The sequence below is a fragment of the Grus americana genome, chromosome 2, assembly GCF_028858705.1.
Source record: "Grus americana isolate bGruAme1 chromosome 2, bGruAme1.mat, whole genome shotgun sequence".
Classification (NCBI taxonomy): domain Eukaryota; kingdom Metazoa; phylum Chordata; class Aves; order Gruiformes; family Gruidae; genus Grus; species Grus americana.
In genome coordinates this window covers 104,823,835-104,851,157 of record NC_072853.1, presented here as the reverse complement: position 1 = coordinate 104,851,157, position 27,323 = coordinate 104,823,835, and the positions used below count along the sequence as shown (strand labels likewise).

Sequence of the window (27,323 nt, the reverse complement as noted above, 5' to 3'; positions counted from 1 at the left end):
GAAGCAATTCTGGGCCAGATCAAAATGAGATGGAGCAGAGGAGAAGACAGGTAATCCATTACTTTTGCACTGATCTTGCAAGTTTATTTTGTTTACATTCAACATTTATTGGCAAAGCAAAATTCAGAGGTTCAGGTTTGCAAAGATGCAGCTCTGGCATAAATGAGGGAAAAGAACACAGACTGATTTACGAAGGAATGAAAGTTAAGCAAAGAAGGGAGTATAGAACTATGTAACAACACAATGAACGAAGTTCATTTTAAATTCAGAAGATGCTGAGAAGACTGCTCTGCAGAGAACGTAGGGGAAGGCAGGCATGACAGGTCTAATTATTTTTGTGGGATTTCTCAGTCCAAAAACAATCTGTCACTATAAACATTTTCTGCAAAATTTTTTGTTACAATTATAATCTATATTTTCTTTGAGGTGTTACAGAGATGACAATAAAAATTAATTAAAAATTACAAAGATTTCTCACTTGTTAAGAAGTCATCTTTCATATAGATTTTGTGGTTCTCAGGAAGGCGGAGTTCAGATAGTTATGTTGATAGTTATGCGTGACAATGTTTTAAAATTCCCACAGAAAACAGCACTCCTGGAGTGCATTGAGGATAACTTCTTAAGCCAAGTAATAGGCAGCCCTACCAGAAGGGATGCGTTACTGGACCTGTTGAGTCACCAACACAAGTGAGCTAATCAGAGATGTCAAGATTGGAGGCAGCCTGGGCTACAGTGATCACGCACTGGTGGAGTTCACAGTCCTGAAGGATATGGGTCAGGTGAAGAGTAAAGTTAGGACCCCAAATTTTAGGAAAGCAAACTTCCAGCTGTTAGTCATCATAGAATCATAGAATGGCTTGGGTTGGAAGGGACCTTAAATATCATCTAGTTCCAACCCCCCTGCCATGGGCAGGGACACCTTCCACTAGGCCAGGTTGCTCAAAGTCCCACCCAACGTGGTCTTAAACACTTTCAGAGATGGGGCATCCACAATTTCTCTGGGCAACCTGTTCCACTGCCTCACCACCCTCATAGTGAAGAATTTTTTCCTAATATCTAATCTAAATCTACCATCCTTCATCTTAGTCAATAGGATCCCCCTGGGAAACTACCCTCAGGGACAAGGGAGCAGAACAGAGCTGGTGGATCTTTAAGGACAGATATCCTGGGAAGAGTACAGCAACATTGCCTGGTTGTGCAGGGATGGTTCAGGAAGGCCAAAGTGCAGCTGGAGCTGAACTCGTCAAGGGATGCTAAGAATAATAATAAGGGCTTCTATAGGTATGTCAGCCAGAAAAGGAAGGTCAAAGAAAGTGTACTCCCCCAATGAACACGACTAGCAAACTGGTAACAACGGACAAGGAGAAAGCTGAGGTACTCAATGTTTTTTGCCTCAGTCTTCACTGGCAATCTCCGTTCCCACATCTCTCGAGTGGATGGACCTCAAGGCAGGGACTGAGGGAGCAAAGTCCCTCCCACTGTAAGAGAAGATCAGGTTCAAGACCACCTGAGGAACCTGAACATACATAAGTCTATGGGACCTGATGAGATGCATCCCAGAGTCCTGAGGGAATTGGCTGATATAGTTGCCAAGCCACTCTCCATGGTATTTGAAAAGTCATGTCAGTCAGTTGAAGTCCCTGGTGACTGGAAAAAGGGAAACATTGCACCTATTTTTAGAAAGGGTAGAAAGGAGAACCCTGGGAACTAGCCTCACCTCTGTGCCCAAGATGATGGAACAGATCCTCCTAGAAGCTATACTAAGGCACATGGAGAACAGGGAGGTAATTCAAGACAGCCAGCATGGCTTTACCAAGGGCAAGTCTTGCCTGACCAATCTAGTGGCCTTCTGTGATGGAGTGACTACATCAGTGGACAAGGGAAGAGCTGCAGATGTCATCTATTTGGAGTCCTCTAAGGCCTTTGACATGGTCCCCCACAACATCCTTCTCTCTCAGTTGGAGAGAGATGGATTTGATGGGTGGACTGTTTGGTGGATAAGAAATTAGCTGGATGGTCACATTCAGAGAGTAGTGGCTGACAGCTCAATGTCCAGATGGAGATCAGTGACAAGTGGTGTCCCTCAGGTCTCTACTGGACCAGTATTGTTTAATATCTTCATCAATAGCATAGACAGTGGAATTGAGTGCACCCTCACAGCAAGTTTGCAGATGACACCAAGCTGAGTGGTGCAGTTGACATACCTGATGGATGAGATGCCATTCAGAGGGACCTGGACAAACTTGAGAAGTGGGCCCATGTGAACCTCATGAGGTTCAACAAGGCCAAGTAAAAGGTTCTGCACTTGGGTTGGAGCAACCCCAGTATCAGTACAGGCTGGGGGATGAAGGGATTGAGAGCAGCCCTGAGCAGAAGGGGTACTGGTGGATGAAAAGCTGGACATGAGCCAGTAATGTGTGCTCATGGCCCAGAAAGCCAACTGTAGTAGGACCTGTAGTGATAGGACAAGGGGTAATGGTTTTAAACTAAAAGAGGGGAGATTCAGACTAGATGTAAGGAAGAAATTTTATAAGATGAGGGTGGTGAAACACTTGAATAGGTTGCCCAGAGAGGTGGTAGATGCCCCGTCCCTGGAAACATTCAAGCTTAGGTTGGGCGGGGCTCTGAGCAACTTGATTTAGTTGAAGATGTCCCTGCTTATTGCAGGGGGGTTGGACTAGATGACCTTTAAAGGTCCCTTCCTACCCAAACTATTCTAAAATTGTTTCATTTCAATTTTTTTTTTTTTTCAAATTTTATATTTTGGGTGAGGATATTTTGCAGTTTAGTTTAAGGTTTTTAATGCTTTACAAACAGTTTAAGCCTGAAGTGATCAATACATTTTTCTGTCTATGCAAGAAAATTCCATGTATTCCCTTTCTCAGCAAGCTACTATCTTTGCACAAAAAAAGGGTTGTGTTTGTAACCCACCCTACATGAAATATAGCCTGGAGTTGTACTTGTTGGTCCCCACAGTCAGAAGGATGGAGACAGCTCATGCCTAATTCTCTGAAAACTATCACAATGAAACATCTCATTATGATGCTATCTATAGGTAACTCAGAGATGACAAAGGTTGCTAATGAGCATGGGAAGCAAGAGAATTAAACAGAGCAGTGGTAGAGGTTTTATTTGCCTCACAGTGACAGACTAATACCCATGTGGCCAACTCAGCCTTCCATATACCCAGAGAGTCTCGCAACCTTCCATAACTTAAGCAATCTGATCCAGTTCAAAAGGGTATTAAGTCAGAAGTGTATTTGCACATTTTCTGTTTGATTATTGCATTGGTACAAACATCAGTGTTTAAAATGAAGTACTGGAAACATCTGTCTGTACATACCTAATACGCATGAATCACAAAGCACAGGTAAAAATGCATTGCTCTGCTTTATGTCAGAGAATGGGCTTAATCCATGATACTACATCATTTCATATTCTTATAAGCTAGCTGCTGCATGAAAGTGACAGTGCTCTGAGAAATGCTGACCATTCAAGTTGAAATAAGAAAACAACTTACAAGAAGGAGGTCCACATAAGCTTTCCACCAGACTACCCTTACAAAAGGTAAAGTCATAAAGTCTCATAAAGTCTCCAGATCTGAAAAGTCTGTCTGAGAGAACCAAGCACACTGCTATAAAAAAATTTTGTTTCAGCCAGAAGACACCCTATCATCTCAAAAGCTCTGCTGAATTACAATCAGTATGGATGTGATTTATTCCTGTAATGCTATCTCAACTGTTTAAACCAAACTCATGAGGCCAGACTCTGCCATCCTCGCACTGGGCTTGGACTTCTGTCATGAGAAGTCTTACTGAAAGATGTATATCACCACTGCCAGAAAAAAGCAGCACAGCATTGTACAACAGAGACAATAAAATAACTTAAAGAAAAATGTTGGCACTCATGTAATGAACTACACCATGAGTTAATGTGAGATAGAATCTATTTTTTTACTCAAGCAAGTCACTCAATAAAAGTATAACTGAAGGCAGAAATTTAAATCAGTGAATTGCTTTAAGTAAATTAAGTTAGGAAATAAATCATTTGACAACTGTGCATGTGGGACTAATATTTCTAGTTTCTCCCAAATTGATTCTAAAAGATGGATTTTTAAATGCATCAAACACAGAAGAGTAAAATAACACTGTATGGGGTAAGATGCTACAAGCCAAAGCCTGCCATACTTACCAGTTACGTCACCATTGCAACACAAAGCAAAACATGGCAATTTTGCAACACAAAAGAAATCAAAATACGGCAGGTAGGCAACTGACGGTTTAATTTAGTTACTCATCCCATGGAGAGCAGTTTGACGTCCACAGGAGCTGGATCTTCAAGAGACCTCAGCATTAGGTCAATATTGCATTTTTCTAAGATGACAAAGATATGCAAAATAAAAATTGACTGGCTTTTTGCCAGTAACAGTACTTACAGGTGTAACATGTTGCACTTTGATCTGTGATTCTTCTCGTGGAGAAGAATCTGCACTGTGAGAAATATTTAGAACTAGCACTTGAAACATCTTAATTCAAAAATGTCTCTGTAGTAAGCTGTGACAACTCAGAATCGGCAGAAATACTAAAACCACTCACACTTTCACCTGAAGTGCACTGAGATTACTCCAAACTCTCTGTGACTAAGAAGAGGAATAACAGCACACAAAAAGTGAAATGCACTGTAATGCACAGCATGAACTCCAACAACACAACAGAAGAAAGTAAACACCTGGTTTCCAAAATCTTAAGACTATTTTTGTCCCAAACTGAACATAAACCCCCAAAGATGATATAAATGAATGTTAATAATGTGAAAGACAATGCCTCTGGACTTTCGGTATTTACCTGTCCGACACCACACAGTACATTGACGAAACACTGTCATTAAAATGCATGTGTCCAAAGAAGAGCAATGAAGCTGGTGAAGGGTCTAGAGAACAAGTCCTGTGAGAAGCGACTGAGGGAACTGGGGTTGTTTAGCTTGGAGAAAAGGAGGCTGAGTGGAGATGTTATCGGTCTCTACAACTACCTGAAAGGAGGTTGTAGCCAGGTGGGTGGCAGTCTCTCCTTCCAAGTAACAAGCAAGTAAAAATATCCTCTTCAGCCAATGCTGAAATCCATTTACTCATTGAAGGTTGACTTCCTGTTTCTTGCTCCAGTTCATCTTCCTCAATGCAGGTGCAAATATCATATGACCAGTGGTAGAAGGGTAGGCCTAAGAACCCTGAATGTGATAGGCTGGAGCAGACATGCAAACTCAATGAACCTACAATGGATAATGATGTCTGGTTGCTTGAGGAAGATGTGCTACTACTAGTGATAGAATGTGGTCTCCTTAGTGGTATGGAATGGTCAAAGACAGACATTGCTATTGATGCTCAAGATCTTGACTCTGTAAGAAAAAGACATTTGGGTCATTATGGAAAAAAGGGGGGAACATTATCTTGAAAACAATATCAAGTACAACACTGAGAATTTACATTTGACCAAGTATTATCTACTTCACAAACCAATCTTAGTAAACTGTGATAAAATCTATTCAGTTCTAGGACTACCTTGAAGCTCTTGTAACAAGGGAAGAAGAAATACAGTGATACACTCTATTCTCAACTTTCTTGGAAAAGAAAGAAAAAGTATGAAACAATTATTGAAAGCTGTCTTCTGACTGGACCCAGATGCAGGGAAGAAGAGAGTCTGTACAACACAGGTAATATATCATACCTTTTCCCTTCATGATGTAGTCAATAGCTTGATTGCCTAGGGCTGCTTCACTGGGTTCAATATCCATGAAAGGTTTATTGCCTATTGCCATTGATACCATCTCTTGCATTCGAAGTTCTAAAATGGATGTTGCACACTAATAAATTTTAGGGAGCTCTTTGAAGATTTACTGCAGGAATAAAACATCTTAAACAACCAGACATTTCCTATAGGTAATTACTGACTCCCTACCAGAAATTCATTAAGTACAAAATAACAGATGCAAGCGTTCCTGAACCTTGGTGCTTTTGCTATTATTTTCTTTAGAAATATAAAAGAGATTTCAAGGATGAGTCTCTCCCCTCTTCGCCCTCCTCTGGCCCATACTGTCACCATCATAACTGACTGTCTCCCAGTTACTTCAGTTATACTACAAACTTGCTTTGTCACCTAGCAAGGTAAAGATTTCTTTCAAAGGGAAACAGTGTGATGATTTTTCCCATTATAGCTTTGTCAATGTTCAAGACATTACTTTCCTCTGGTCAGCTAATTTGAAGTCCAAAGCAGAAATCATCATGTTCCTCTGATCTAAAGTAATACCCAAGAGTTAGACTTATACTGTAGGCACTTACACTTTGTATTTGTACTAAAACTGCTACTGAGAGGTAGTGATACCTCCTGGGTACTACACAAGTGGTCTTCTATTGAAAACTGAGGGACATGCATGATAACAAACCTCTCAACCTCAAAAATATTTTGGTGCTGCCAAAAAACTATAAAATAGAAGGTGGTGTTTATCTGCCCAGCTTCATGCCTGGAAAGGTAAATGCAAACTTTCCTAAAATCCCTTCTGCAAATAAAGAACAGAGGCACTTTCTTGTTACAGTAGAGCCAGATAAGATGTGGCACAATCAAATGTGCAGGGCCAATGGAAAGCTGCAAAACTGGGAAGTCCAACAGCAACAGCATTTTTTTTAAATGACAGAAAAAAATGCCAAGCACATTCATCCAGCATGTATATCCACTGTGAGGTGGTGGAGACCTAGAGAAGAACAGTACTAGATTCAAAGCCATAAAGAAATACTCCCATACTATCAGAATTTAGAAGGATCTATCTGATTTGTCCTGTAGCTAAAAATTTTCACAGTATAGAAGGAAAAGAGGCACCAGCATTAGCAACATATCTATACAATATCTTTTTGATTACATTCTTTCATTTCAGTTTATTGTTGTTTTCTCACTGAATTTTTTTCTCTTTTTGTGAACAAAGACTTTTAAAGTTAGCTGCCAGCAGAACAGCACAGAGAAATGGAAAACCAAAACAGAAACTGCCATAATTTCTTTATTTCTAGATGTTGCTGCGCTGACTTCAGTGAATCTTCTTGCACCTATCTTCATCCTTTCTTCTCCTCCTTCAATTTATGTTTTGTGTTATACCCTTCAGAAGAAAACATGTTACAGAAAATTCTCATTCAAGATGGTATATCTGCGATATTCCATTCTTGAACTTGCAGCATTTTGCAAACATTTTTCAGTGGGGTTTGGTTAAAAAAAAAAAAGAAGTTAAATTTAAAAATAAGTCTTACTTATCTTCAAAATAACCTGGAGGAAGGTAAAAAATATTCTTCAGCATTAACTTTATGGTCACCTTTACTGTACATGTGTACTGTAATACAGATCACCAAAAGGTATACAGTTATTGCTTTGGTTTCAATCAGCATGTACAAAAATTTCTTTGCATCTGCTTTTTTGACAGATCAGAAAAAAAGCTGCAAATTGCAAAGATAAAGCAGTGACAATCTGGTGAAAACAGTGGGGAAAACAGATGTGATAATTTAAAAAAAGTGGAATAGGCAAGTTAACAATTTGTAGTGACTCAGTTTTAAATGACAGGACACAGGCTGACAAAAATTAGTTGGCTAAAGTACGATGCAGAACTTTTAATATCACTTAGAAAATTTTGTAGGATTCTACACTTTCCCTTTCTAGGGAACTTAAAGGAGTTTTCTGTTACAACTTCTACAAAGGAAGAATCCTAGGATTCTACAGAGGTTTCTAAGTGATCATCCTTAAAATAACAATTAATTAAAAAACCCTGTAGAACAAGAAACCCTGCTTGATGTGTAATGTTTATGAAGAGACACTGTGCTGATAAGGTGAGACAACTAACATAAACAAAATATTGCCCTTGACTATTTTCACAGAAATATTTGTCCAACAGGTTTCAGCACCCTTGGATCACTTGTTAAATAGTCTTCTTTTCCTAAGTGAAACATTTAACTGCTAACTAACAGTTTATTTCCAGAAAGCAATGATGGTATACAGTATCTTATGTCTTATGGAGAAGGCTTAAAACTCAAAAAACATTTTGTTTCCCATTTCCCTGTTTAAGGCTTTTGTGTTTGAGGGAGAAGAAGAAAGACTGAATTGTTAAAGTTTGATTTTGCCTTATTTTTTTCTAAGAGAGAGTACGTATGATTGCAGAATAGACAGGATCACTGATACAGTGAGAATGAATAAGAAGGTCTTTATTTCTAAAATCATGGTGACATCTCACAGCATGCTTAAGCCAACATAAAATTAGTCTGAGAATCAAAGACATACTGGTTAACTGACAGGTGAGATAAGCAGCAATACTAAAGCATGGAGGCTGGCAGGAGAGTGAAGGAGAAGCTATAGCAGATCACTGAAGCTCCCTTTTCCTTTCAGCTTCTACCAGTTGAAGACACAGCAGGTGACACTATATGCACAAGGTGAACTCCGGTTATGACTCCAGTTCAATGGCTACAGAAGTTTAAACATGCATTTAAATTAAGCATAAGTATCGGTATTTTGGCAATCCACAATCAACAAACAACAGTGGACATGTCCATATTTTCAATCCAGGTGACTGCAAATTAAAACTTCATATATTTACCCATTGTTGTCCAAATGGTAAGACTCTTAAGCCTTTTGTGCTTCTTATGCACTTACGGCATAGAAAAACTGAATATCCATATTTTACTTATTCAGAGTTTCTCCAAACTCTGAAAAAAACCCAGCTTAATATCTTTTCCCTAGAACAGTTATAGTAAAAAATTATTTGTAATTAAATTTACAGATTGATGCTGGTCCATTCACCCAATACTGCTAAAGACAGCACATCCCTGTTCAGGGCAGGCTACTGAGAAAGGAGCATTGTGCATTATATAATTTTCCCAATAGGACAACAGGATTTAATTTACCTTGAATGATTGTTTGTATGTATGGATGTCATATCTCCTATTAATCTTTCTTGTTTTGCTAAACAAGATCTTCAGAGGAAGACATGCCTCAAATACTTCTTCCTTTCACACCAAACAATAAACTCATCCTGACATTGCAGTTACCCTTGCTCTTTCACATTAACCTGTTGTGAGAAAAATGACAAAGTTCTGACAGATAAGAGAAAGTTGCATTGATTTCACCATGTATAATGAAGGAGAAGGGGAGACTCCAGAGCTGAAAGTAAGCTAAGCTACAGGGAAACATGGCATAATATTCTAAGAATACACTGTTCTGGGTGCACAGCTGCATTTGCACTACAATTAAAGCAGAGCAATGTGAATCTGCCAGAACCACTTTCAGATCTGTCAGATAACTGAAAGGTTCAGGTATCTCTTCATCGTGCTCACATGCAATTCCAGAGCCAAACAGCATGTCTAGGCCCTCTGCTGCACACATGTCCTACAAGCAGAAGCATTTTAGGATTGGCATGGCTTCTCCCCACACACTGTTTTCTTATTTATGGTGTACAGCACTGGGCACTGCAGGATTTTGATCCATAACTGAGTCTTATAAGCTCCAGAGCAGGACAAATCATAGGTGTTAAAGCACTCCTTTCTGTCTGTCTTGGTGACATGTTATCTTGGAGAAAAACACGGCAGGAAAGTCAAGAGAACAGCAAAGTAACAGTGGAAAAATGCTTACATCTCATCCTTGAATATCATCCATAGCAAGCAGATCATTTCCAGGTGTAGTTGGAATTTCACCATCGCCTCAGTAGCTGTCAGATCACTGAGCTCCTGCTCCTGGGCTTTTGTGCACTCCGTGATCATATCCTCCAGCAGAAGTGCATACTTATTCTGCTGAAGCAGCAGAAATGGGTAAGTACTGCTAAGCTATGTTCTCTAAGCAACTATAAAATCAACAAGTCATGATCACACAATTTTCATGAAGTGAGGAACTAGACAGTAATTACTTTAAAGATGTCATTTCTATGGCTGATTAGGAAGGCATCCAATAGTAGCTTGTTCTTGCTGTACAATGTATACATGCCAATCTGTTCTTCCTAAAAAAAAAAACCCCAAACCCCAGAGAAGGTGCTGTTAGTCCTTGCTACTTCTGTATCATTAGTTCGTTTCTACCATTAGAATTTTTTCCAGTTAAAAGAAGCAAAAAATTTTGTCTGCATATAGATTTAGGGAAGTTTTTTCTAAACTGTAGCTGTACTGTTTTATCCAGCCAGACATTAGCAGGACAACCAAGGACTACATATGCAGGGAATTTAGCTTTCTATAGGCATCAACCCTTCCAGATCCAACACTCTGTAAAACCAGGCAGTTGTAGTCATAGTTATTTAATTTTTCCAGAGCAAAGGCTAATATATTATCAAAATTCCTAACCAGTACAGTTAGTCTTAAAACAGTACTAACATCCTATCTACCCCATCGAATTTTTTTAATATATGAATACAGAAGAATCCTATGAGAATGGGCTAATATCTTGTAGCATTAACAACCTGCAGGAGTTGTAAGAGTTCAGCTACTGAATGCAGCACAGACAGAAACACAGATGCTTCACTGCACTACTCCCCTGGTGAGAAGATGGGATCACGCCCAAATTAAGGGCTACTAAGCCTTAACACAAGTTTCCCTTAAGCTTCCTAGAAAGGGGAAATAATAAGAGGGAGACAGAAAAAGAAACAGGTTGCCCAACATCCAGCAGTATCATGGGAAACTCTCTTGTCATCTGCTTAGAACACTGAATGAGAAAAAAAACCGCTTGAAATGTGCGTGTCCCCATCTTGGGAAACACGAGTATCTTCCTAGCTTTAAATTAAAATGTTCAAATCTATCATCCAAAGGTAAATAAACAGATCTTCCTTTCATGAAACAACCTGACCAATGAAATACAGCAAGAAGGGTTTGCTTTCGAGAGTCAAACACAAACATTTTATTATCTTCCATCATCTGTTTTTTACCTATTGTGAATCCAGCCAGACACTGATGTGCCCTAAAGGTATTAATTGCAAGACTGAAGCATAGCTCTTTTGTTAGAGAATACAATCATAAAAAAATCAAAGTGAAGGATTATAGTCCTTTTCAAATAAAAAGCACGACATCATTCGGCATCCTTCAGATCTCTTATTTTCCTACATATATGTCATTTACATCAAAAGGTAAAGCAAAAACCTTACCTTCCCACTCAGAAATATTTTTTAACACAGATTTTCTAACAATAATTAAAGAGAAGTTTATTTTAAAAATGGATCTGACCTAAGTGATGATTAGCTCCTGCATCAGCATTTTTAATGTCATCAAAGAAAACCTCTCCATTGCTTCTGATTATATTAAAGGCTTGTATTCTTGTCTCCCTGCCCCCTATTTTGTTACCCTAGCAGAAAACATAGCGACTGTTAATGCTAATGAAATTCTGTAATGAGAAAATACCACAGCCTATCTGAGAATACATTGCTTCAAGGCCAAAATTCAAGCGCATTTTTTCCATAATAATCCAAATACAAGAAGCATTCTTTACACTGACAGTCCTGTAGGTAGCTGCAGGAAATCGCCTCTGTGACAGGGCACATTTTAGCTGCTTTTAGGACAGAAAGCATTACCCCACTCCTGATCCCAGGATGAACAACTGTTCATTCTCTGCTTGGAGACTTGCTGAGTAGTGAGACATTACTGTCTGCAATAGTTGAAAAAAAACTTGATCAGAGTAGCTAGATGGAAAGATACAATTTGGAAAAGTCCTGCTGCAGAAAAGCCTGGTTCCCTCTTCTGGCACTCACCAAACAAGAAATTCTCAGGGAAAGCCATCTGGAGGTCAGCTCTGAAGACCAGCAGTGTTATGAAGTAGTCACTGCTTATACTTACCACAATGCATTTCCTGAATTGAGCCATCCTACACAGACACTGACTCTCCTCCTATCACAAGCAGAAAAACTGAGAACAGGCATAGAACAACTCTCCTCTCAGCTACTTACCAAGCATGAGCCAAAGAAGGATATGGGGAAAACAAAGTGTTACAAAAAGGCGAAAAATACACAAACTACAGAATTGGGCAAGGCTTCACCCAAAGGTTTCTTCAAAGTGACTTTGGGAATTCAGCAAATGTTTGCCATGCAAACTATCATATCTCCTGTAAATATTACAGTGGGCTGAAACCAGCTACCATAGGTCATTTACAATTTTTCCAGTTTACTGTCATAAATAGAATGTGGCTTTTCCTTCGGATCAGCTAGAAAAAGCATGATTGTGCTTCCAGCTGACAAATAGGACTAAGTATGTCATTGTCCTGGTTTTGGCTAGGATAGAGTTAATTTTCACAAGGAGCCAGGACAGGTGAGCCAGGCTGGGGGGGGGGGGGGGGGGTGCTATTCCATACCATGTGACGTCATGCTCACCATAAAAGGGGGCTAGTGGGGGAGGGGTGGCGCAGCTCTGGGACAGCCTGAATGTGGGCTAAGCATCGGTAAATTGCTTTCTGTTATCACCCATTGTGTATATTCTGTTGCAAGTACTGTTGTTGTTGTTTCCCTCTCCCTTGCTGTCCCAGTAAACTGTCCTTATCCCAACCCACAAGGCTTTGCTTTTGTTTTTCCCATTCTCCTCCCAATCCCACTGGGGAAGGGGTGAGTGAGCAGCCACATGGTGCTCAGCTGCTGACTGGGGCTAAACCATAACAGTCGTTAATGATCATTTCAGGATTGATATCTCAGAAAGAGGCACAACAGTGATTTTCTCAAACAGCTTGAAGAAAGAATATTCCAGATCTATTACTCTACATAATACACTGATGATGCAGAAAAGAACCAGAAACTGAAATCTCACTTCTTTTGTCAGTTCACCACAACAGTTTTTCAGCTTTGCACATAGACTTCAAGGCATCCTGATATCAGAAGCAAAACAGATTTTTGTTCTGGCTTAGTCATCAAGAGAAAAATGAAGTAACAACTGAATTTCCAGATTAGCTAATTCAAACAAACAAGTTTCATTTTTCACAACATGTAGATGTTATTTCAAAACAAATGTACTCTCAGTTACTAGGCTGTTCTTTTCCCTAACAGTACTTATGCAGATTTATTTGGACAAACCAAACAGAATACCACATAAAAGTTGATGCCTTCTTTTCATCTACAGCCTCATAATGCTCTTGAATACAGGCATGTAATGGCAGAAAATAAATTCAAAACATGCTACTGGAAACATATGAAAGTGAAGTGGGTTCAGAAAGAAAGGGGGAAAAAAAAACCCAAACATGCAACTTGAAGTCACTAGGTTTAATCCAAGACCATTTTAATGACATAAGAAGGTGGGCAACTATTTACATAAGAAAAATAAAATAGAACCCAAAGATCATAGTCTTTTTTGGTGAAGATGCATATTCATTTTGTAATGCACATCACTAAAGATTTTCAAACCTTGACTAGACAGGACCCTGTGCAACATGATCTAGCTTTGAGATTTGCCCTCCTCTGAGGAGATCGTTGATCTAGAACCTTCAGAGGTCCGTTCCAATCTAAAACATTCTATGATTGCATGATTCCACACTTTGATTTTCACGTTTGTGTGACCCACTGAAATGACAGTATAGAAAGCTGCAATCTGGCAAGAAAACAGCATTATATGAGATGAAATTACTTTTACATGTTCCAATTCGTTTTTATGGTGACAGAAACATCGTTTATCTTCATAAAAAAATTCATTTCCAGAAACTATCTTGCCAAGCTCAAACACAGGAAAACAAGGCCTTTCTGCTCCTACCACAACCAAAAACACTGTAAAAGCAAACAGCAACTAGAACTCTGCCAGCCCTTCCATCTGTATCCAAGCACTTCTATATGAAAAACTACCCAGCTTCAGCAGTTTGTCTAACCTTGCAAGGGTCTCACAAATTCCAGTTGTGTCTACCCTAACAGACAAATGCTGAAGAATTCATTCTTCCTAACTCTTACAGCCTGAAAATAATTATAAAATAGACACCAAATTCAAGGATCTCTGTATGTGCTTTGTTACACTCAAATGTTTAGGAAACGCTTAGCAAACGACTTAAATGCTTAGCAAATAACTCAAATGCTTAAGCAGAAGTTAAGTTGAGAGGAAGATGGAGAAAGAACCATTTACCAAATATGCCCAAATCATAGGCAGTCAGTCAGGCCAGCTTCATATGAGCTCAGTCTTAAAGCTGTATCTATAAAAGCCATATCCATATTACACCTCCCACACATACACTATCTTTTCCACTCAAAAATCTATTGCATTTAGCACACATCCAGAGCAGATGCATGTGACGTGGTTTAGCCCTAGCCGGCAGCTGGGTGCCACGCGCCGCTCACTCACCCCTCCCCTGGCGGGATGGGGAGGAGAATGGGAAAAACGACAGCAAAGCCTCGAGGGTTGGGATAAGGACAGTTTACTGGGACAGCAAGGGAGAGGCAAACAACAACAACAGTACTGATAACGGGATGTTCACAGTGGGTGATAACAAAGAATAATTTACTGATCTGACAACCGAGAGACCAACCTGTCCCGGAGCCATGCTGAACCCACCCCTGCCCGACTAGCCCCCTTTTATGGTGAGCATGATGTCACATGGTATGGAATAGCCCCCGGCCAGCTTGGCTCACCTGTCCTGGCTCTTTGTGAAATTAACTCTATCCTTGCCAGAACCAGGACAGCATGAAAAAATCCCCAGCAATGTGGTGCTTTGTCTATTAGGAACAAGTAACCATATTCAGAAGTTACATTTAATTCTTTTGAAATGAGGAAGCCACACTGTTCACAGAATCATAAAAAATCTCAAGTTGGAAGGGACCCATAAGGATCATTGAGTCCAACTCCCTGCCCCTCTCAGAACTACCTAAAAAAACCTGTTACCTTCATAGTTCTCATTTGGTATTATAACACTAGCATGTGACTGAAAAGATTGCATCATTATATACTGTTTCATATTAAGGAGAAGAACTTAGTATCGGGGTCCTGAGTGCACTAGTAGGCCTTAATTGCCCACACCAGACACACCTGAACCTATACCACACCCTCTGCCTGTGGGCCCAGAGGCTGCATTCAAGCTCCATTCTGGGCACCAGACAGGTGTGCCTGTTGCAGCTTCAGCTACCTTTGTCGCTGTACCCCTGTTGATCAGGACCCTGACCCACAGACTGACCTCCTGGCCTCATCTGGACCTGCCTGTCACTATGGAGTGACTGGTGGTATGGACTCTTGACTGACACTGGCTGCCACCCCCGGGCCTGCCTTCCTCCCGTGCATGGATACTCCAGGACTGGGCTCTGCCTGGCGATACCCATGTCCTGCCAACCTTGGTATCACACTAGCCTCACAGCTCCCCTGTCCCTTAGGGAGCAGCTGGCCTTCACTGCTCCTTGACATTGAGTTTGCATAAAATCAGAAATACTGAAGTTAGATTACTTTATTGCTTACACATTATGAGATTTAAACATATTGGCCAGGTAGTTTTAAATGCTAAAATTGTAGCAAAAAAGATAGGCCTGTAACAAAGGCCTACTTATATGTGATAAGAAACTATTCATTGTTACTTTAGGTAGAAGGCTAACAATTCTTAGAATGAGCACCTGCTACACATCATGATAAAGAGGAGGAGCTACAAGACACTTCCAGGCCCTTATGTACACACTTTTCAGAAAGGGAGGACACTAATTGCCTCCAGCAGCATCCTTATCTTCCTGAGGCGTATAGCGAACAATTACCAACACCGAAGTACTGACAAACTAGGGGAAAGGTAATTTGGGCCAGGGTCCCCACAACCACCGACCCATAAGCCCCCTACCCAAATTATCCCACCTACTCAAAAGATAGAGGTGGAGAAAGTAACTGAGCACGCGTTCTAGTTTGCATACTAGCTGAAGAAATATGAACCAATTATTGTAACAGGGAGTGTACCACTTTGTAATCTTTGTAACATTTGTGTATAAATATGATAAGAGAACCAGTGTTAGGTGTGTCTGATTAGAGCAACTATCCTCCTGACACCCAGTGCTGCAATAACAGGAAATGCCTGCTTCTTAATGCTAAATTGGTGTTAAGGAGTTTTCTTTTATTCCTGAATTTCAGTGACAAAATTACTAGCAGGCACAGGACCCTACAGGTGACACAGACTGACTGACTGACAATAGCATAAATTTGTCAGGCTGAGATTTGCAATTGAGATGATACAATAGGCAACAGAATTTGTAGTTAACTCAAAACGTCAGACTAGAAGAACACATCCTCCTTTGATAATGGGACTTACATGTTTGAGAAAGCAGTAGCTGACAAGACAGTGGAAAATCTCGGCAGTGCTCCAAATCTTTCAGAAAGTATTGGCAGTGGAAGTCATGGAGTTTCTCAAGGTTCCCAAAGGTAATATTCTTCTTTCCTCACAAATCCTGAAGTAAATAATTTTTTTCTATTTCTGGAAAATAGTTGTTGATGATATATCCTAAGGAGCTAACATATGCCCTTTCTGTTGTGATCATCTGTCCTGGGTTCAGCTAGGATAGAGTTAATTTTCACCAGAAGCTGGGATGGGACACAGCCAGCACAGGTGACCCAAACTAGCCAAAGGGGATATTTTCCATACCATGTGACATCATGCTCAGTATAAAAGGGGGGCTAGTCGTGGAGGGGTGGTGTGGCTCCAGGATGGGTTTGAGCTGTATGGTTGTTGGGTGAGAAACTGCATTGTGTATCACCAGTTTTGTGTATTCTGTATACTGTTATCAGTACTGTTATTTCCCTCTCCCTTTGCTGTCCTAGTAAACTCTCCTTATCCCAACCCATGAGGTTTTGCCTTTGTCTTCCCATTCTCCTCCCCATCCTGCTGGTGGGGAGTGAGTGGCCACGTAGTGCTCAGCTGCTGGCTGGGGCTAAACCATGACATCATCTCATCCGCTATGTGCTGTAGCATTAGAGAAGTCATGTAGCCTAGTGGCTAAAGGACTAGACAGGCAGTCAAAATACATAGCTCCCTTTCTTATCTACACTACTGAACTGCAGAGTGTCTGTTCTCTTACATCTAAGTTTCCTCATTTGTAAGTACTGACTATGGTAAACAGCAAAAAAGACTAAAACCTTCCCTAATGAGAGCATTACCTGCATTTGTAAAGCTCAAGAGGGATACAAGTTATAGCTTTAAAAAAATAGATGCCTTTAAAAATTACAGTCAACACCAGCCTGAATATTCTCATCAGACAACTGGGGCATTACATGGAAGATAATGCAAAAATGCCTATCAGGAATATTCTTTACTTACAATAAGAAACCTACTTTCCAGTAGACCTTTAAAATTTCACAGGATTCATTCTTTCCAGAGGACATGATAGGAGGGCTTCCTTCTGGCTATCTCAAACATGAAGAGTCCAGGATTCACAGGACAGCCAGGATCCACCTTAGCTACAAATAGTAAGGTAGCAATGGGGGAGAGGGAGAAGAGGGAAGAGAAGCCAACCTAGGAAGCCTTTGGACCTAAGCCAAGGAACTCATATCAATGTTTTTATTCATTGGTAAAAAAGCACCACAAAACTTCCAATTCAAAAGGAAGAACTTCTCTCTTTTCCAAAGTTTTCTCAATCCAGAATGAAATTGTGGTTTCTCCTAAGACAGTAGGAGAACAGTAGGACAGTAGCTCCATAGCTTTGCTGAAATGTAAGAGCAACCTCTCTCATACACTATATACTTTCTACTTTCTTGGCTGCTAAGAGGAAAATTGTTTCTTCAACTCAGCCTTTACTCTAGCATTCCAGATGCTGCACAAGTTAGCATGGAGATTATTACAATTTCATATTACTATTAGATTTTAATCAGCCATGTTAATATTGGTTTGTTTGTTTTTAAGTCTGAAATCCAAGAGAATGACTGAAAAAACATGCGATGCTAAAATCCTGAGTGTCTGAGCTTTGATTTTCTGACCATTTCTTTGCAATCAGGAAAGAAAAAAAGCAAAAAAAAAAAAAGAGGAAAAAATTAAAAAGGCATTTCTTACTGTTCTATTCATAAGATTCCAGAGCTGGAACTTTGCAATGCCATCAAGTGCCACAGCTATCCCAAATAGCGGAAAGGAATTAACACAATTTTGTCCATCACTCTCCAGCTACCTCACTTTGTTAAAACCATAAAAAGCAGCCTTTAAATTTTCTAAACAACTGGAAAGACAGTAGCAAATCCAGCCTTAATTGCAGACAATCTTCATCTACCAAGGACTCAATGTATAGTTTAAAATCAGTAAGAGAGCTTAAGTTCATTAACATAAGTAGTAAGAGGGTCTTTTTCCCCACAGTATGTATGAACTAGAAATCAGAATCTGATTCCAACTTAAAAGAATTGTTGAGAGGCTGGAGAATTATGTTAATCTAGTATTGGAGGGGGATAGCAGGGGGAAGGACTAAGAGGGCTAAACAGACTTAAATCTACACTGTTAAAAGAGGACATATTTCCTCTGTCTCCAGACAAATATCCTGCTCTTTCAGAGTGCATGTATGCCATTCACCAGACTCTGTTCTGTTCCCATAAAAAATATCAAGGTTTCAACAGTTTAACACCAATGAGTGTTCCCTAACTTTTCCACCAGACACTGCAAGAATCTGGATATTACTAGGCAGGAAGGAGAAACACATTTAAAATGGCCTTGCTTTTCTGGGAGCATAAACAGAGTATAAAGAAGAAAATGCTTACAAATTAAAAATTTTAGAAGTGCTACAGTAAAAATGTATTACTGAAACTTGAAAAGAAAGCTGGTCAAATACCAGATGATTCAGGTATATCAAACCAGAAAAGTTTATCTAAGGTTTAAATTTATAGGAAGTTTATGTTACAGCAGTACATTTTGCTAGTGGTTCTGTTGCTTTTACTGAAATGTATACTGTCTTTTAAAAAGGGTTTACTCCCAGAAAAAACTTTCTTCTTTTCTCATCTAAAAATATTTTAAATAAATTACCGAATCTAAAGCAAACATGCTCAGAAGACAAATATCCAGAACAGGTTTTAATAAAAAATATTTTCAGGTTTCTTCCAAACTGTGCTGACATTCCAGTGCACTGGATCCTGGAGGCATAAAATATATATTTAAATAAACAGATTTAAATTTTTTCCACTATTAATGGGGGGGGAAGTAATTTAAAGAACATGCTTAATAAATTGCTTTTATTAAATAAGAAATGGCTGCTTGTCTAGGCATCTTCAATTAAATTAATTTTAAAGCATTTTCTTGCCTTACTAAAGAAATGTAACAGTAGTTTCAATGAAAACAATCATACAGAGAGAATAGTCATTGTAAAAAGACAATAATCATTAAAAATGCTGTTATTTCCTTCAGAAATATGAGAAAACTCACAAAATGAGATTTCTGATAAAACAGTAATGCTAGAAGAGGATGAGTACAATCTTGGAATCAGAAAAGCCACCATTCTTTCATAGAATCATAGAATGGTTTGGGTTGGAAGGGACCTCAAAGATCATCTACTTCCACCCACCCTGCTGTGGGCAGGGACACCCTCCACTAGACCAGGCTGCCCAAAGCCCCATCCAACCTGGCCTTGAACACTTCCAGGGAGGGGGCATCCACAACCTCTCTGGGCAACCTGTTCCAGTACCTCACCACCCTCACAGGAAAGAATTTCTTTCTAACAGCTAATCTAAATCAGCCCTCCTTCAGCTTGAACCCATTGTCCTGTCACTACACTCCCACATAAACAGTCCCTCACCATCTTTCCTGTAGGCCCCTGTCAGGTACTGGTAAACTACAATTAGGTCTCCCCAGAGCCTTCCTTTCTCCAGGCTGAACAATCCCAACTCTCTCAGCCTGTCCTCACAGAAGAGGTGCTCCATCCCTCTGATGAGCTTCGTGGCCCTCCTCTGGACTTGCTCCAACAGTTCCATGTCTCTCCTGTACCGGGGCCCCCAGAGCTGGACGCAGTACTCCAGGTGGGGTCTCACAAGAGCGGAGTAGAGGGGCAGGATCACCTCCCTCAACCTGCTGGTCACACCTCTTTTGATGCAGCCCAGGACACGATTGGCTTTCTGGGCTGCAAGCGCACACTGCCGGCTCATGTTGAGCTTCTCATCAATCAATACCCCCAAGTCCTTCTCCTCGGGGCTGCTTTCAATCCATTCCTCGCTCAGCCTGTAGTAGTGCTTGGGATTGTGCCAACCCACGTGCAGGACCTTGCACTTGGCCCTGTTGAACTTCATGCGGTTCGCACGGGCCCACCTCTCCAGCCTGTCAAGGTCCCTCTGGATGGCATCCCTTCCCTCCAGCACGTTGACCACACCACACAGCTTGGTCTCGTCAGCAAACTTGCTGAGGGTGCACTCGATCCCACTGTCCATGTCGCCGACAAAGATGTTGAACAGTGCTGGTCCCAGTACCGACCCCTGAGGACCACCACTCGTCACCGTTCTCCACTTGGACATTGAGCCATTGACCACAGCTCTTTGAGTGCGATCATCCAGCCAATTCCTTATCCACCGCGTGGTCCATCCATTGAATCCATGTCTCTCCAATTTAGAGACAAGGATGTCATGCGGGACAGTGTCAAATGCCTTGCACAAGTCCAGGCAGATGATGTCAGTTGCCCTTCCCTTACCCACCAGTGCTGTAACCCCATCATAGAAGGCCACCAAGTTTGTCAGGCACGATTTGCCCTTAATGAAGCCGTGTTGGCTGTCACCAATCACCTCCTTATTTTCCATGTGTCTGAGCATAGTCTGCAGGAGGGTCTGCTCCATAATCTTGCCAGGCACAGAGGTGAGACTGACCGGCCTATAGTTCCCTGGGTCTTCCTTTTTACCCTTCTTAAAAATGGGGGTTATGTTCCCCCTCTTCCAGTCAGCGGGAACTTCACTGGACTGCCAGGACTTCTCAAATATGATGGTGAGTGGCCTGGCCACTTCATCCGCCAGTTCCCTCAAGACCTGTGGATGCAACTCATCAGGTCCCATTCTCGAACCTGATCTTCTCCTACAGTGGGTGGTTCTGCATTCTCCCAGTCCCTGCCTTTGCCTTCTGTGACCTGGGCAGTGTTGTTCAAGCACTTGCCAGTGAAGACTGAGGCAAAGAAGTCATTGAGTACCTCAGCCTTCTCCATATCCTGGGTAACCAGGTCACCCATTTCATTCCGGAGGGGACCCACATTTTCCTTCGTTCTCCCTTTATCACTAACATACCTATAGAAGCTTTTCTTGTTGTCCTTGGCATCCCTGGCCAGACTAATCTCTATCAGGGCTTTGGCTTTCCTAACCTGATCCCTGCCTGCTTGCACAGTTTTCTCTGTATTCCTCCCAGGCTACCTGCCCTTGCTTCCACCTTCCGTAGGCTTCCTTTTTTTGTTTGACTTTGCTCAGGAGCTCCTTGTTCATCCACAGGGGCCACTTGGTGTTTTTCCCTGACTTCCTTTTTGTTGGGATGCATCGCTCCTGAGCTTGGAGGAGGTGAAGCTTGAGTATTAGCCAGCTGTCTTGGGCCCCTCTTCCTTCCAGGGCTTTGTCCCATGGTATTCTACCAAGCAGATCTCTGAAGAGGCCACAGTCTGCTCTCCTGAAGTCCAGGGTAGTGAGCTTGCTGTGTGCCCTCCTCGCTGCCCTGAGGATCCTGAATTCCACCATTTTGTGGTCACTGCAGCCAAGGCTGCCCTTGAGCTTGACATCCCCTACCAGGCCCTCCTTGTTGGTGAGAATAAGGTCCAGCATGGCACCTCTCCTCATGGGCTCCTCTATCACTTGGAGGAGAAAGTTGTCATCGACACATTCCAGGAACTTCCTGGATTGCTTGTGCTCTGGTGTGTTGCCCCTCCAACAGATGTCAGGGTGATTGAAGTCCCCCATAAGGACCAGGGCTTGTGAGCATGAGGCTGCTCCTATCTGCCTATAGAGGGCTTCCGCTGCTCAGTCTCCCTGGTCAGGTGGCCTGTAGCAGACCCCCGCTATGATGTCCCCTGCCCCAGCCCTCCCTTTAATCCTGACCCATAGGCTCTCGGTGGGCTCCTTATGCATCCCCAGGTGGAGCTCCATGCTTTCCTCATTCACTCTCGAAACATCATGTAAAATACCTCAAGAGATAGATACACAAATACTAACAACACAATGAAAACATTTACAGCCTGTGCACATTAGAAAATTGCAGGCATATGCTACAAGTAACAGAAGATTAGTGGTTCTCTAAGTCAGAAGTTCTATTAACAGAGTTGCATTACCCCAAGAGTTTGATTCTCTAGTGCCTTACAGTTGTGCAGTAGTCTACATCTAAACAAGGACAGGGAAGCTGTCAGGCCACTTCTGATTTTGAATGGGAGCCTTCTAACAAGAAAGAGCCATAAGACTAGGAAAGCAGAAAATGGAGCTAGAGAAAAAGAAGGGATAGGAAAGCAGACATAGGAACCGTTGTGATATCTCTAAAGGAATGATGCACTCTGCAGTTCCTGTTACAATTTTCTATACATATAGAAAGACCTCATTACCTTCCCTGACATGAACACTGCATATGCAAAGCACAAACTAACTGGATATTCAATCTAGTCTAAGATGTAACATATTCTGTATTTTAAAATAGTCAGCCTCTGATGCTTCTTCTTTTGGTTAATAGCAGTTCATGACTTTTTTGTTTGTTGGGTTTTTTTTGGTTTTTTGTTTTGTTTTGTGGGGGTTTTTTAAGAGGTTCATCACATTTACCACTTCCTTAGAGCACATCACAACAGTTCCTGTATCTCAGTTTTTCTATCCTCTCTTTTCTTTCATGTTCTGTTTTTTTCCTCCTCCCTGCAGCAATTTTGACCAACTCTTTTCTCTCCTCAAATCCATTTTTTGATCTTTATTTTTAAAAGCTTGGTTGATAGAGGAAAAAAAAAAAGAAAAAAGAGAAAGTGAACTATCTTTTTTCGACAAAGTGGAAACAGCTACAACTTTTAGTAGCTTTTAATTATTTTACTTGGAGATGGAAAAGGGGCAAGATTTAGAAGATTTGGTGCTTCATTTGTAAAAAACCTCACATTTATTAATAACAGTAGGATTTGTGCTTGATAAGCTCGATAAGCACTCTGGTCTCCGACAAAACAAATGATCAGCATTTTTTCACTACAGTAATAAAACAGCCCAGGAGAAAAGGTAGTAAGTTATTTAGAGGGACAAAATACCTGTCCAGACCCAAGACAGAAAAGTTCCCCTGGATCTATCTGTCTGCAGCATGCCTCAGTGAACACAAATCTACTGACATAAGTCAGTCTGTTCATCTTGATAGGTAATGGACAACCACAAAGTTTACCCTTGCCCTAAGACACTAAATACAACATAACTGTTGTTCAAGTAGGTTTTATTATAAACTCATAACCCTTAGTCCAAGTTTGTTAAAGGTTTATATGTTATTCAGTGTGATATGTGCACAGAATGTAAAACCTAGGGAAAAAATGGCTCAATGGTTCTTGCCCTAACTGGAAACTAAGAAAACCAGGAAAAGACTCTCATACATGCTAACCCAGAACTGCAGAGCAAAAACCTCATCCAACAAAGGCAGGATAGACATTAGCTAACAATTCTAGTGAGAAACTATATAATTTAAAAATAAAACAAAACAACAACCAAAAAAAAAAAACCCGAAACATAGCCGGCTTCAAATGTCCTTGGAACTCTAATGAGCGTTTGTCAGTTTCTGATTACAGTCTCGTAAACTACTATTTCTGTGTTTGATTCCAGTAGAACCCTTCTGAGCAGAAACATGTAAGAAATACAAGCAGATCTGACTTGTTACCTACCAATAAACAACAAATAAACTTCAATATGAAGAGACAACAGATGTAAAGGTGTTTAGGTTCAATTCTGAATGGCAGAAAGTTTTGAACTACAGCACTGCTGCATTTCTTTAAAATTTTAAACAAAAACAGGACTTCAGAAAATACTTAAATGTCTCTGATACCATACTTATCTCCCAAATGTCTCCAAATATATTTCAGGAAATTAAGTGATAATGTACCATCTCCTTTCTGTGACCTAAGAGCTTTAGTTAAATCATTTAAGTTTTGCTTATGAAACAATGAAATTAGTGTCTTTTATGAAACACCTTTCAGAAATCTTTACCTATGTCTTCTCTCTAATGAACATGCAATGGTGTGTTGTAGAAACATGATGAACAGCACAAATTCTAAAGCTTTTAATGTTAAACATTTATGAACAGGGCCATTAACTGCCCTAAGCAGAATGTGAAAAACTGCTAGTTTCCTTCACAAAATGTTTTAGGTTGACATTCAAGTAAGAGGCTTTTAGAGGGGGTAAAGCAGGTAAGGGATTAGAAATATGTGCACGGAGGTACCTTTTAAAATTATATCTTTCCATCCATCTCGAGCAGGGGTAGATCATTGCACTGTGATACTATTCCAAAATTTGGATTGCCACTATTCACAGCTCCAAAGAAAAAAAGTAACCGAACTACTACTTTCTGAAATGGAAAAATGTCAACTGCATTATTTAGATAGCTTCCAAGAGCAAATGCAACATTATTCTTTACAGTATCTCCCCAAGAGCTTTTCCCTGTCTAACATTAGATTATTCAAATATTCTACTTCTGAATTCAGGGTGGGGATGGTATTATTTTCCCAGCTCCTAATGTTAAAAACATTACTGTGTTACTGCACCAGCAACTGCAAGATGTGCAGTTCATCTTCCCAATTAAGTAACAAGATACCATAGGGAGGGTGAGGAAGGTGGAGGAGTAGACCTGAGGCAAAATGGAGGAAGGCAGGCATTTGTAACATCTGTTATTAAGGCAACAAATAACTGCTTTCTGATTATACTACAATGAAAACATCCATTCTGCAGTCACATCACCATTATTTTGAATCCCAAAGAGATTTGTGACTGATCAATAAACTCCTAAAATGGAAGAAGGCTGAGAGAAGATGGGCAAGGGCAATGTGCCCATGAAGCTCATGGAACAATGCAGACTGTGACTGACCACAGCTGTTGCAAAGCTGACTTCATCTCAGCACATAGGGGACTTTTGTGAGGGTGGCCCTTATTTTAGGTAAAGGGCTATCATAACTGAGTGGATCAACTGGTGACGTAAATATTTCTCCTCAAGTTAGCTAGACTAGCTCGGGTGAGTGAATATTAGAGGGGGTAAAGCATGCTCAGCCTGAAAGAGTATAAAAAACTAAACTAAAAAAAGAATTTCAAAGAGAACAACAGGCTTGAGCTGGCTCCAACCCATGTTGAACCCATTCCTTCCCAGTGACTGGGGATGCCCAGCAGTGTGACAGTGACCATATTATAGAGACCACTAATGGGAATCACACTGGTATTGACATTGAACTGTGTATTGCAAATGCTATATTTTGCCCAAATATATTTAGTGTTTTCAGTATATTTTGTATCACTCTGCTAAATCAGAAATCCCATGTAACATCAAGTATCTTCAAATAACTAAATTTGTTATTAAACGTTATACCATCCGTATGTGGAATATCTAAAAGAACCTGGTCAGAGACTTTTGGACTCTGACAAGATTCTGCACTTTGGACAAACAATGGGTAATAAATCCTTTAGCCCCTTGTAACTGCAGCCTGAATACTGTAAATTTTCAAAGCACTTCTTGAATAGTTGTGTACCTGAGAAATTTCCAGTTCACACAATAGAGACTAAGGCAAGTTTCTCATACCTTGCCCTTCCATTTATCAGACTTTAAATTTGGTAGCACTTATTGGAAGAAGTAGAAGACACTGCAGACTTTAAATGGAGCAGGCTGGAGTCATGGAAATTTCAGTTAGATTCAGCTGTTTCTGATAAGGAAAAGACACTGATTTATGAAAATTTAATTCTTTCACCGCAGAGATGCCTCAACTTAAACACAGAACAAACATTTCTCCAGTTTCAAAAAGAAAAAATTTATCACAAATATATTAAGGCTTGGTCTACAAACTTTTCAAAACACCTCTGTAGTTTGCCTTTGTCACTGCTCACACTAAAGATAGGCAGCTCATTGAAGACAAATCTCCAATTAAGGCATGAGTCTGCTAAGCTTTTTTGACATGTGAGTACTCTAATTATTCTTGGATAAGAAGAGCCACATAACTGATCAAGCACTAAAAGTGTTGAGCAGCAACTGCATAGTAATGAAAACTACTTGCATTTGCAGTTTAGTTTCCAGCTTCTCTAGAAAAGCAGCACAAAGGCAATAATCACAAAGACTGCTTAGTTTCCTTTTGGAAATTGGAATGGATATTTGATATTTGTTTCCAATTGTCTATTTGGACCAATAACCAATCAGTTCATGTCTTACAACTTTTGTGACAAATGGCTCTGTTATTATTTCCCAGTACATTTTAAATTTGATCTGCAAATTCAATCTGTAATTTTTGTTACTGTGTTTGCAATTGGTCTTGGGTTGATTGAAGGAGGAAAGCTAACTCCCTCCATTGAAACCTTCTTTGACAATTAGGTCCACCACCAACTAACCAAATAAAAGATGTTTTTCCTTTATACAAAATAGGAAGATGATGATGGACTCATTACAAAAGCTGGAGGACTACTGCTCTTTATAGAAGGATAAAACTGTCAATAAATTTTCTTTTAAACAGGAGCACAGAGAGAAAGTGGAAAGGATTGCATTTTTGGATACTCACTGTAAGCTAGCAATATTAAGCTGTTAGCTGTATCCAGATAAAGCATTGCTATAAAGATAAGGAAACAGATAGAAGGAGGAAAGTGAAATTGCAATAGAAGTTCATGGAATTATCTCATGATTCCTGTTTTTAAAAGTCTTTTCAGGCTCAGAAAAGGTTAAGAGATGAACCAGTTGGGCACACAGCTCTCCGAATCCACAGAATTAGGTAAAGAACCAACCAAGTGGACTGGTGAGCAAAAAAGTGACAGAGACCATTGCTTACATACATTTCCAAAAGAAACAAATAAAAAGATAATTTTTAATTACCTAAGAGGCAAGAAATTCTGAATGACAATGACATGGCCAAATACTCATTTTTGTTAAGTGTCATCTGGATTCTAATAGACACTGTTAAATCCCAAACACATGCCAGTGCAGGCTCAGCATCATCTTGGGAGGCATGGTTTTCACAAACTGCCAGACTGAATCCAAAATCATCCATGTTTTAATCAGAAAATATAACATGGAAAGGCAAAGATTTAGTAAGAAACGATCTGCACACACAACAGTAAGTTAACTACCAAATACTTTGCATTTCATGTGGAATATGATGCTGTACACAAGCTGCTGAGTTGGAGCAACTGAAAAAGCTGTAAATTTACAGCTCAGCTTCCCTTTGCAGTAGTTTGATAAAATGTTGTACAGTGGGGTAACCATGGAGGTCCCAATGAGATGTTAATATTGCTTTGTTACCAGAGTATGGCAGAAACAGAAGAA

General features: G+C 40.3%; 1 protein-coding gene across 1 annotated transcript in view; it reads right to left on the bottom strand.

The window, feature by feature from the left end:
• Positions 1–2,650: 2,650 nt before the first annotated feature.
• Positions 2,651–27,323, bottom strand: part of PLEKHG4B (pleckstrin homology and RhoGEF domain containing G4B) — a 69,568-nt gene continuing 44,895 nt past the window's right edge. The window contains exons 4-6 of the mRNA XM_054815044.1: positions 9,919–10,008; positions 9,648–9,802; positions 2,651–5,391 (exon numbers count right to left, since the gene is read on the bottom strand). Of these exons, the coding sequence (XP_054671019.1) occupies positions 5,352–5,391; positions 9,648–9,802; positions 9,919–10,008 (285 nt within the window). The 3' untranslated portion in view covers positions 2,651–5,351. The remainder of the gene's footprint in view (positions 5,392–9,647; positions 9,803–9,918; positions 10,009–27,323) is intronic.